Source organism: Pseudonaja textilis, chromosome 3 (assembly GCF_049901715.1).
Source record: "Pseudonaja textilis isolate UNSWEBS1 chromosome 3, rPseTex1.2, whole genome shotgun sequence".
NCBI classification, from domain to species: domain Eukaryota; kingdom Metazoa; phylum Chordata; class Lepidosauria; order Squamata; family Elapidae; genus Pseudonaja; species Pseudonaja textilis.
This window is the reverse complement of record NC_141992.1, coordinates 95,856,522-95,867,894: the sequence shown is the minus strand read 5'-3', so window position 1 is coordinate 95,867,894 and position 11,373 is coordinate 95,856,522. Positions and strand designations below refer to the sequence as shown.

The window sequence follows — 11,373 nt, the reverse complement described above, 5'->3', positions numbered from 1 at the left end:
GTTACTAATTGGAGTAAGACATGGTTATCTTTTAATTACATCCATTCAACTCTTATTTAAACTTCAGTATATACCTTAAGGTTATGACAGTCAATATAATACATAATACATAACTTCCAATCGAATTCTGCTTGGTACATTTTTATAATACACACTATATTCTTTTTAAAAAAAGATTATAAATATATGTAATTATAAACCTTCATTCCATTCCAATTCAGTTCTATCATTAATAATCATTAAAATCTTAACATCTTTAAGACTTCTTTTCAATTAAATATCATACTTCCTTAAAGACACATATAATCTCCATAATTAATTTTTCCCTTATTTCTCTTCACATGTTTTGTAAATCATTAAATATTCATTTTGTTACATTTATTTATTGACAAGCATTCCACTGAATTACAATAGCTATTTTATCAAACATTTTAATCATACATTGTTTCGTATTTTCTAAAATTGTTTCTAATATAACAATACTATTTTATGTACCTTTGCAGAATCCCCTTTTCCATCAAATGTTCACCCATTATCTCTAAATAGGCCGTTTCTCTATATTTTGTTTCTGTCCTTTATAACTTCTTTTCCTTTCTTTCTTCCACCCTCTTCTTCTCCCTTCCCTTTTTACCCCCTTGTCTCTCTACTCCTAATTCTCTCTTCTGCACTTCCCTCTTCTGTTGCTTTCTGATTTTATACTTATTTTTCACTCTATTTTTTTGGAGTCGTTTTTTAACCAATCTTAAACTTTCCATTCTCTTTCCCCCCTTTCCTTTTTCCCCCCATCTCAGATTACTTGTCGCAATCTTCTTGTTCTGCAGGCATTTCTTGTTGTTTCTCATAATTCCAAATCTCCATTTGTAAACTCTGAAATACAAAGCCAAAAGAACCTCTCCTTTCTTGTGCATCTTCTTTGTACTTTTTAAGTTCCATTTTCAGTTCTTCTAAAAGTGGAGCCATTTTAAACAGTTTTAAACAACCACCCAATTGATTTTAGTCATTCAAATACAATAACCAAAAATCCAGAAATCATCAAGTAATCCAAATAGTTCCAAGTTATTTCTTCTTATTTCTTTTCCCACTTTCTCTTTCTCGGGTTTTTGTTGCAATATTTCAGTTAAAATGTATCTTTTGGAAGTCTTGTTGAGATTTTGCTGTAAATTCATTTTAATTCCAGGCAGTCTCCTCCCTTCCAGATCTTGCCCTTTTATTCTTTTTCTCTTCTTTCCTGTTTTCAAAAGCTTTTGATTATCCAGAAATCTTTATTATCCCTTTGACTTTTTATTTTCAGCATTAAATGCCTATTAATGTCAAAGTGGTTATTTTTCCAATTTCTTGCTTAAGTCTCTTAGCTGTCAGTATAGGAAAAGGAGAAAAAAAAACCCCAAATCTTTTCCCTTTTCTCTCTCCTTCGCAGCTTAAAAATCTTCTTAGGGAACAATGTTATTGGTTTTTTTTTTTAATAGTTTCAATTCCAGGGTACCTTATTTGTTGCTTTTGCTGTTTGACCCGGTCAACCAAAACTTTCTCATCTTCCTCCTGCACATTCTTTTGCAGTCGAGTTCTTCTTTGTGGTGGCCATTTCTGACCACTGCTACAACCGCCTTCAGGAAAGGTAGTAATGGCCAGCTGGGGAGGAGAGATGCGGCTCACCTTAACCCTGCAGGCAGTCTCCCCCTTCTTCACCACCTCTACGGGGTGGCTTAGCCCCGAAACCAGCTGGCTCGGGGCACTCCAGAGGCAAGCACGGATCGAAGCCTCACAGAAACGCCAAAGCTCAAACCAGATGTCCCTTCCCCCACTTTTTATTCCCTTTTCTATCTGATTCTCCCTTCTGTGATCCTCCCTTCTGCTTCTTCCTGATATTATGATTATTTTTCAAATTACTCTTTTGTTGTTGTTGTTGCTTCAGTGCTTAAGTTTTTAGCTCCCTTTCCCCCCTTTCCCTTCCTTTCCCTGCTTAAAATTGCTTGGTCATTAAAGATAGCTTCTTCGTTGTCCCGCCCTTCTTGTTCTGCCAGTGTTTCTTGTTGTTTTTCATAGTTCAAGATCTCCATGTCTAAAAATTGAAATATGAAGCCAAAAAATCCTTTTCCATCTTGTGCTTCTTCTTTTTGTTCTTTAAGTCTCATTTTTAACTCAAGGAGTGATGCCATTTAAAAAAATTTTAAACAACCCCCAATTGATTTTATTTTATTTCATTAGGATGCTCCATCCAAAGTTCCAGGAATCATCCAATAATCCAAAACTGTTTCTTGCTTCTTTTCTCACTTTCTCTTTCCAGAGGCTTTGTTATCTTATAACAAAGTTTCAGCTACAATTATTTTTTGCAAGCCTTGTTAAAATTCCACTATCAATTTTTTTTAAGCTCCAGGTGGTCTCCTCCATTTTCCAGATTCCACCCTCTTTTTTCCTTTTTTCCCTCCGCTGCTTTCTTTTTTTAAAGAAAGTTTTTAAATTATCCAAGAATCTTTCCCTTTGACACTTTATTTTCAGCTAGAAATAGCCTATTGTTGTCAAAGTGGATAAGTATCAATTTCTTATTCAAATCTCTTCTTAATGTTCCAAGTCAGTTAAAACTGTCCATGTTAGAGGAAAAAAAGCCAATTCTGTTCCTTTCCCTCTTTCGCAGCTTAAAATCTTTTTTAGGAATAGTATTAGTCTTTAAAATTCAGGTTCCAGATACCTTAAATAGATGTTCTCCATTCAACCCAGTCAAACTTTCTCCTTTAAACTTCCTCCTGCACAATCTTGTCCGGTCGGGTTCTTCTTTGAGGTGGCCATTTCTGACCACCGCTGCAACCACCTTTGGGAAAGGGAGTAATGGCCAGCTGAGGAGGAGAGATGCGGCTCTCCTCAACCCCGCTGATGGCTCCTCCTTCTTCACCACCTCTACAGGGTGGCATCAGCTCCGAATCTGGGCGGCTCAGGGCACTCCAGTGGCGAGCACGGATCAAAACTGTGGACAATCGCGATTTCGGTCTGTTGCCAAAGAAGCCCAAACCAGAAGTCCCATGGGGATCAATATTCTTCCAGATACTTTGACTAATGCCTATCTGGCTCTGTGTTCTACTTCTGTTTAACAATTTGATTTAATTTTTTTAATGGGAATCCAGCATAGTGCAAAGCATCAGCATCCATTTTTAGTTTCCAAAATACAACCACAAATGCCTTAAATGCATTATTAGAAAATATAGAATAGTTAAGTGGTGCAGCCTCTTTCTTTAGATACTGCACCTCAAGGGAACCCTCAGTTAAAGTTCTGAAGTCTCAAGACAATATAACGATTATAGGTCTCATTTGAGACACTGAGGAGTCTGTATATAGATGGGAGGTTAAACAAAAACTGGCCCTATGGTACATATATACGGTAACGATCTGGATCTGACCATGCTTAAAATTGTAGAGTGGATTTTAGGAGCCCTTCTATTTTACTGCCTCTTACTATATTCGACAGCACAGTATCAGCATTTAAGCATTTTTGCATTCTATAATCTCCCAGGACTTGAAATAGATGCTCAATGTTAGAACCATAATTCAAAAGGTACAACAAAGAATGTTCTTCCTGCAGGAAGTTCAGATTGCCCCAGGAGCTGTTTTAGAGGAATTACTGAATCTATTTGTACTTCTATAACTGTCCAGTTTGGTACAGGTACAGACTCCCAACAGCTAAGACTGCAGAAACAGCAATTGCAACCAGCCTACCTTCCATAGAAGACCTGTACATTGTGCGAGTCGTAAGGAGAGCCAAGTAAAATATTCACAGAACCTTCACATCTTGGACATGAACTGTTTTAACTCCTTCCCTTGGGACGGTGCTATAGGACATTGTATGGCAAAACTAGACACCGGGACAGTTTTTTTCCCTTATGCTATCACTCTGCTGAACACTTCTCTCAGTCTGTTAACCCATGTAGTGTGGCTGTAGTATTTTTTTGTGTTTCTTTATTCTCTCTTTTATCAGATTATTCTGTTGCTTTGCATGTACAGAGTATTTTTGTGTGTCAATAAAATATTCAATTCAATTCAATGCATCAATTACTCAGAAAAAGGAGAAAGATAAACTAGAAGTGAGACACCCCTATAGGTGTACAAAGACTTTGTGACCGGCTATGAGAAAACTACCTTCTATGGCAGCTATTAAAATGCTCATATGCTTATAGAATTCTATTCCACGGAGGTCCTTGCTTTGTTACATAGGATGTAAACTTTACTGAGGACAGTTGGACAAGCACCCATTGGATCAACGTGCTTAGACTTGTCTGCAATGGCAGATTTTTAATTCACATCTGCACAAGGAAAAGCTTCTCTTTCTGTGGTTTACTTTGCAAAACTTTTATTGTCTTTCCTTGAAAGTTCATTGAATAGAGCTTTGCAGGAGTCTGCATTCAAGCAGCAATATTTGATCTGCAGGGTATGTAAGCAGGCACGAAGCATATGTGAGGAACATTTTAAAACATTGGCATTTTCTGACTCTGCAGCTCCTGCATAGTCTCTGGAAGGATGCATGTTAAGGTGTTCCTTATAAATGCCAGATACGGACAACCCAAACTGAATCATATTTTGCTCTCTGAACATGGATTATTGCATATTCCTGTCACTTATTAGTGTTTCATGACTCTTACTACTCTTTTCATTACTCCATTTCTCTTTCTCGTAAGTATACATTAGCAACAGGCAATAAAAACCACACTTTGGAGATTAATATTTAACAGTGACCATTTTATTATTTTTCCTTTTACAAAAAAAGCAGATATAAAAATGAGCAAAATCTTCCTAATTCCATTAAATGTAAATGGAATATACTAGTGAGCTTTGCTCCAAAGTCACATTCAAACTGCTTTCATTCGGGAATGCTCTACATCAGGGGTGTCAAACTCGAGGTGTCATGTTGTTACGTGACGGATCACGACTTTCCCCGCCTTTGCTAAAAAGGGGGTGACCGTGGCCAGCGTGTGATGCATCTGGCCCATAGGCCATGAGTTTGACACCCCTGCTCTACATCTTTTAGGAAATTCATGCCTTACTGTATTATAGGTGATTTTTTTTTCCTCCCTGATCAACATCATCTTACTTAATACAACTTGGAACATGCCCATAAGAGCAAAATTCAAGATCCTCTAGGTCACAGTACCTGAATACTGATCAAGGAATGTCTGCATTTTCAGATAAAACTATACATTAAATTGCTAGGGGGACAATACCAACTTAGCATCCTTGTGTGATGTTTCTCTCATTGCTCCAGTATAACGTATAGAATCTGTGGTCCCACATTCTGGTATCATGACTAATTTTTACGTTAATTGCACATTTTATGAGTTATGTACATAGGAAAACAGTATCAGAGAGTACTGCAAGAGGTAACTGGAAATTAGAAATTAAGGGAATATGTCACCCCAAAGAAAAATTCTTTGGCATCAGCCCCAGTCAAATGCAGTGTGTAATTTTGTCCTAATCCTTCTTTACACATATTACATTAACCAGAGGCAACTGTTAAACTGAATTCCCCCAAATGATCTGTTCCTTTCCTTAAATAATTAACAGCGTGCGATTGTAATGAATTCATTACAAATGTTGCACTCAATTGTTACATAAAACATTTACACAACAATGCATAAATCTTTCCATGGACCTTTGCCAGGTGGCATTTTAGCGTTTAACTTTAAAAAATGCAAGGTCCTGCATCTCTCCCCCCTTTTCCAATTTTAAAAAGCAATCCCACCTGCGACAGACTACATGGAATGCTGCCTGACTAGCTAAGGAATTTAAAATATTAATGTCAATCCCTGCTCAGAACATCTATCTGAAGAGGAAAAGGCAGTGTCTTGTCATGATTTTTTTGAAAATGTAGCTCCAATGCAAAAATTTGCATTTGTTATTAAAATCCTCTGTTAGGTATCTTCTTAAAAACAGTTTTTTCATATTTTTTTTTACATTTATCCAACATTTCACAAAAAGTTTGATATGTCTATTAAGCCACAAATTATGAAAAAGCAAAAAGGCAAGCCAAGAGAGACAGATGCTACCCACAGGGCAGTGATGGCAATTGGTTTTGGGTTTTTTTTTGGTCTTATACCCAGCATTTCCCACACCCATGGCAGAAGGGGATTTTTCGCTGGACTTAAACTGTTTTCCTGGCAGTTAAGACGCGGACAATGGAACCTACACCTCCAGCAGCAAGAGCCTGCAAAACAGAAAAACCATCATACAGAGTAAATTTAATTATGGAAGTTTATGAAATTTTTAATACAAAGAGGTTTAGAAAATTAGAAATACAAGCATTTCACACAAGAAATATAGTATCATATGTGTGTGTGTGTGGGAGACATGGCTACACAAACAGCTTGTATTACAGTAGGAATCACTGACAGAATCTTGTTCCCTTTGCTTATATTTGCAACTAAATCTCTGGCTGTAATGTACATGGTCTTAGTTCACTGCATAAATTACTAATTGGAGGTATACCAGCAATATTTAAAGAGCACAGCTGGCTTAATTGCTCAATGGCTCAATGCTCAATGGCTTAATTAAAAAGTTTATTTCACTTTGTTTAGATTATAGTTCCCGTCACTTTTATTCAAATAATTCTTAATGTCCTACGAATGAATATGATAGTTTTTAACAACCAGGGGACGCATTTCCATTCTCCTTAAATTCCCTCTCCTTCATTTTCTAAAAGCTGAAAATTAATTATCTGTAATAAATGTACATTATTTTACATTTCTTTTCACTGGTAATCTAGGACTGTTCCTGATTGGACATTATTTTCCAGCCTATGTATAATTTTATTTTTTTAAAGCTCTTCAACCTTTACACATATTTTCTTTTTGAAGTTCTGGGCACAAGTTTTTCTTGTTCTTCTATGTGACTTTTCCAGCTGTTTCCTTTGCATATCACTTGTGTGTGTGTGTGTGTGTGTGTGTGTGTGTGTGTGTGTGTGCTTTAGGGAAATCCAAAGTAACAGAATATAACATGTGAACTTAGAAACAAAACAGCAAACAATGAGATGAAAACCTCATTTCCAACCTCACATATTCTAAATCTGATTTTCCAATGTTGAGCATAAGTCTTTCTGAATATGAACAAGCTGAAAATGTATATTACACTTACCAACTCAAGAAAGTAATTTAGGCGGCTCATTGATAAGAGTAAAGAAATCTGTCGTCAGTGTTAACATACCTTTTCATGCCACTGCAGCAAGACAGCACTGCTGTTGTCAGAGGGACTCTCAAAACCTTTGTAGATGTATTTCATTAATAGATCAACTCCATTTTTATCCAAAGATTGCACAGCTTTTTCAATATCATTGGCTTTGAAAGAGATGAGCACTTTCAGGACAATGCTCTCTGCACGATCCTGGAGACAGAAAGAAAGAGTCATACAGAAGGCACGAAGAGCCAAAACTGACTCTGTCTGGAGATGTAGATTACAAACTAGTACACATTTATTTGAAATTAAGATACACTGAGCTCCAACACAGAAATCCATTAAGATATGCTATTAATGTTTATCCTAAAATGTCAAATATATTCAACAAGCAGCAAGCAAAAATATGGCTTATTAATGCAGAAATAACTAATATTTAGGAATCATTCAAGAACATATAAAGCTAGACTTCTGATTATGATGTGTGGTTGGCAGAAAAAGAAATATTGTAAAGGCATTCCATGGTATATCGAACCATAATCCAAATTAGACCATTGCAATAATCTAATTGACTTTCACTAAGTACATACAGGATTGCAGTATGAAATCCCATGTTCATAGATTGCATACAGACAGAAAGGCCCTTCCTTCCTTAAGATGGCTCTTGCAGCAAGAATGGGAAAGCAGTTATTTCCTACTTGGCAATTAACAGTGCAGTATCATTTATATTTCCAAACTGGAAGCATATATTTATTATGTAATATCTTCACTGCACTTAACTATGGCCCTTATATTTTTAATGTGCTTTATTATAAATTATTTATAATGCTAAAAATGTTCATATCTCCACTGTAGGTATTGTCAGCAACATCAGCAACATGTGTAATTCTAGGAAAATGACACATTCAATTCATATTAGTGTCATTTATATCAGCAAGACTACCATCCTTCCACATAAATCAACTCACAAAGCTGGAAGGTATTTTTAAATAAAGCAAAACAAGATCAGATTAACTTAAAGAATACAAAATTTAAAACTTAAATTTATTTTATTTAATATTTAAATTATATTTAAATTTAATAAACATATTTAAAGATAAAAAATAGAGAACCTCAACACACAATTAAGAAACAGACAAACGAGAACCTGTATCTGTTTTCTGCTAATGCTAAAATATTTTTTTAATGGTCATGTTACATTAAGTCAGATTCAAATAGACTTACTTAGTACAGATGGTCCACTTACAATCATACCTTTAGCATCCATTTAAGGTTACAATGGTGCCAAAAAAGTGACTTATAACTGGTCCTCACACTTACAATTGCCATAGTGACTTAACTGTGATCTGCATATTCAGCAACCATTGTGCGTTTAGAAAACAGTTGCGAGCATCCCATGATGGCAATTTCCAACCTTCCCAGCCAGCTTCTAACAAGCAAAGTCAATGGGGAAAAGGAAGACTGCAACCTCAAGGTACGGTTGCATATCTCATTAATGTAAAAGGTCATATAATGGTTGTGGTCATGTGATGCTTCACTTAATGATCATACTATTTAACAGCCAATTTTCTAGTTCCTATTGTGCTTTTAAATCAAGGACTGCCTCATTAAACCTGCTTGTTATTCGGTTTTCTTCTTAAAATTAAGGCTGCAAAACCACAAGTCAACTCTGTTTTCTTTGGATGCTTTATGAAAATATTCTGAAGAATAACCAGTGGCTATTTTTGTAGTTTAAAAAATATCCAGTTACCATACCTTTACAGCTTGACTCTTTGTATTAATTGGAGGATTCTTCAGAGCTGCCTGTAAAGCTGCCATCATGTTTCCTGTGAAGAGCAGTTAAGGGAACCTTGCCAGTCTTTAGAATCAATGTTATTATTAATAATATATCACATTTAAAGTATTAGAAGTGCTTCAGACATATTAACTGGAATTTCTGTAAGAGCCATGTGAGGTGAGTGATTACAAGAGGTTTTTAGAAAATAGAAATTCTGTTTCAATTGCTGCACAAATTATATTAATTTCCTAGAAAATATCATTTCACATTAAAGTCAAGCCAATATTACTTGTTGGCAATCATGAATTGCATTTTTCTTTATTGGAAAGGCAGAAGATAAATATAACAAATTATCTTATATTTATTAAAAAATTTCATGCTACAGAAGAGACAGGAATTAATAGAAAAGCCGCTTGCCAAATGCTCTTTTGTCAATTTGTGGCTTTCTGTTCAAATTGCAAGTTGATATACTTTGAAAAATGCTCTATTGTCCATTCTAAAAGTAGCATCAATTTAACATCATATTTAGGCAAGTGTATCAGAATAATGAATAAACAGTATATTACTGAGATGTCAAACAAATTTTGGTGGCTTATCAGTTTTTAACTGGAAGTGCAACAAGATCCATAGATCTGAACGAGCAAAATGCCACAGAACTGCAACTCAGTTATTAAACAATGAAATATGTCGATACTAGAATACATACTTTTCAAATAACATACCAAGGAGTTCTATTGCTACATATACTTGTAACATCTCTTATAGTATTAAGAAGCACTGTAAATGTAACTGTTTCTATAAAAAGAAAACCCTTGCAGAAACCATATACTTCCTTTTCTGAGAAGAGGAAACGGGTGGACTATAATCAAGACTCCTCTTAATTTCATTACCTTAAGTCTATTAAATGTGTGCAATAGTAAGCTCCAAGAAAAAATCCAAATTCAACAATTTGAGATCAGATTTGAAAATTAATGTCAAGCAATTATTTATTTCTCAAGCAGTAGGGAAACTTATCAGAAAGCGGAAAGCAAAATTCCACACAGAGGTTTATACAAACATTAACATTATTTAAAAATGATACTTCCCAATAACAGCATGATTTTTCATTTTAAAAAGAATCAAAAATTGCTTTACTCCAGGACTTCTTGGGAGTATGTTAGAAACAACCCACATCTAATTTAAATTACTGCAACCTTATTTACACTAAACCTGTAGTTAAAATTAGAGGCTGTAGTAATTTAAAACACAGTAACAGCTTTTTTGATTTTCTAATTACAGCTTTCTTTTCTTTTGCAAAACCTATGATGATGAACCAAAACATTTGCAGGCGATTGAAGTTGGGGTTAAATAACGAACTGCTCTAACCCAGACGCAGCATCTCCAGACCAATAATAGGCAGAGTATCCAAAAGATTTTGCAATTCCCAAGTTACTAATCCTAAATTACTAATTCCTAAATTACTAAGTAAAAACAGTGTACTCTTAAGTAGCCTCTAAATTAAAAGCTCCAAGCAGCGATCCTTGCTCTGTTAATTCATCGGCCCCATTCACACTGCAAGGGCGAGGCAAGGACTGAGCGAACTTTTCAAGTCCGTTTTGAGAGTTCGGATTTCAGGAATAAAACCGAAATAGATAAGGAACTCTTAAAAAAAAAGAAGCACCCAACGATCATAATGACACTATTGGGACCATCTCAATCGGACTGCAAAAATCCGGAGGGTCCCTGGAGTGCAGCAAAGACCCAGCCATGTCTGCGCTTCTTTGCTGCTCTCCAGAGGTCGTGCACCTGGGGTCGCCAGATGTGGTCGCCGTAAACCCAGGACGCTACTGCCAATGCTGTGGGGATCTGCACTCGCAGCCCGTGATCTTTCGCGGAGAGCCCACCGAGAATGACGTGCCCTGCCTGCCCGCCCGCCCAGGCAGCAGAAGGATATTGTCTTAGGCACGAGTCCACCTCGCCCTCGTCCGGGCCCACCTGCCCATCCCCGCCGTCCTCCTCATCCACGAACTTGTTCTCGTCGTACTCGTCCACATCGACGCGGCGGAAGCGCGCGGAGGAGACCGTGTGCTTCGCCATCACCGCCTCCACCTCCGTCCGGCAAACAAGCGGCACCCACAGCACGCTCCCACCCAAAGCGGAAGAAGGAAGTAGCGAAACCGCGGACGCCAGCAACGCGCCTGCGCAACGCCCGCCAGCGCCGTTCCTCGCCTTGTACGGCAAGCGGAGAACGCAACTTAGGAGGGTTGGGTTGTGTTTTTTTTTTTGCCGCCTTATTGGTTACTCCATTTTTTTTGTTTCGTTTACTGATTTTTTTTAATTGTAGCTGTTGCGCACGCGCAGTACCGCTTTGGGTTCTGGGTGAACAGTACTGGGCGCGCCTTCAGAGCAGCCGTGTCAACCCCACCCTGATAGGGTTCCCGTGGCTCATGCGCAGAACTCTTGGGCGGGGG

General features: G+C 37.0%; 1 protein-coding gene across 1 annotated transcript; it reads right to left on the bottom strand.

Moving 5' to 3' along the window:
* Positions 1-4,701: 4,701 nt before the first annotated feature.
* ARPC5 (actin related protein 2/3 complex subunit 5) lies at positions 4,702-11,122 on the bottom strand. The gene is made up of 4 exons (XM_026703265.2): positions 10,857-11,122; positions 8,902-8,974; positions 7,180-7,356; positions 4,702-6,184 (listed from the first exon to the last, which is right to left on the bottom strand). The coding sequence occupies exons 1-4, from the start codon at positions 10,997-10,999 to the stop codon at positions 6,122-6,124; spliced, it is 456 nt and encodes a 151-aa protein (XP_026559050.1). The 5' UTR covers positions 11,000-11,122; the 3' UTR covers positions 4,702-6,121.
* Between the last annotated feature and the right edge of the window lie 251 nt (positions 11,123-11,373).

Coding starts and splice junctions, on each gene's coding strand:
- ARPC5 (XM_026703265.2), bottom strand. CDS start 10,999: ATGGCGAAGCACACGGTCTCCTCCGCGCGCTTCCGCCGCGTCGATGTG. Junction 7,357..8,901: donor CAAAGAGTCAAGCTGTAAAG/GTATGGTAACTG, acceptor TTCTGTCTCCAG/GATCGTGCAGAGAGCATTGT. Junction 6,185..7,179: donor TGCTGCAGTGGCATGAAAAG/GTATGTTAACAC, acceptor TCTGTTTTGCAG/GCTCTTGCTGCTGGAGGTGT.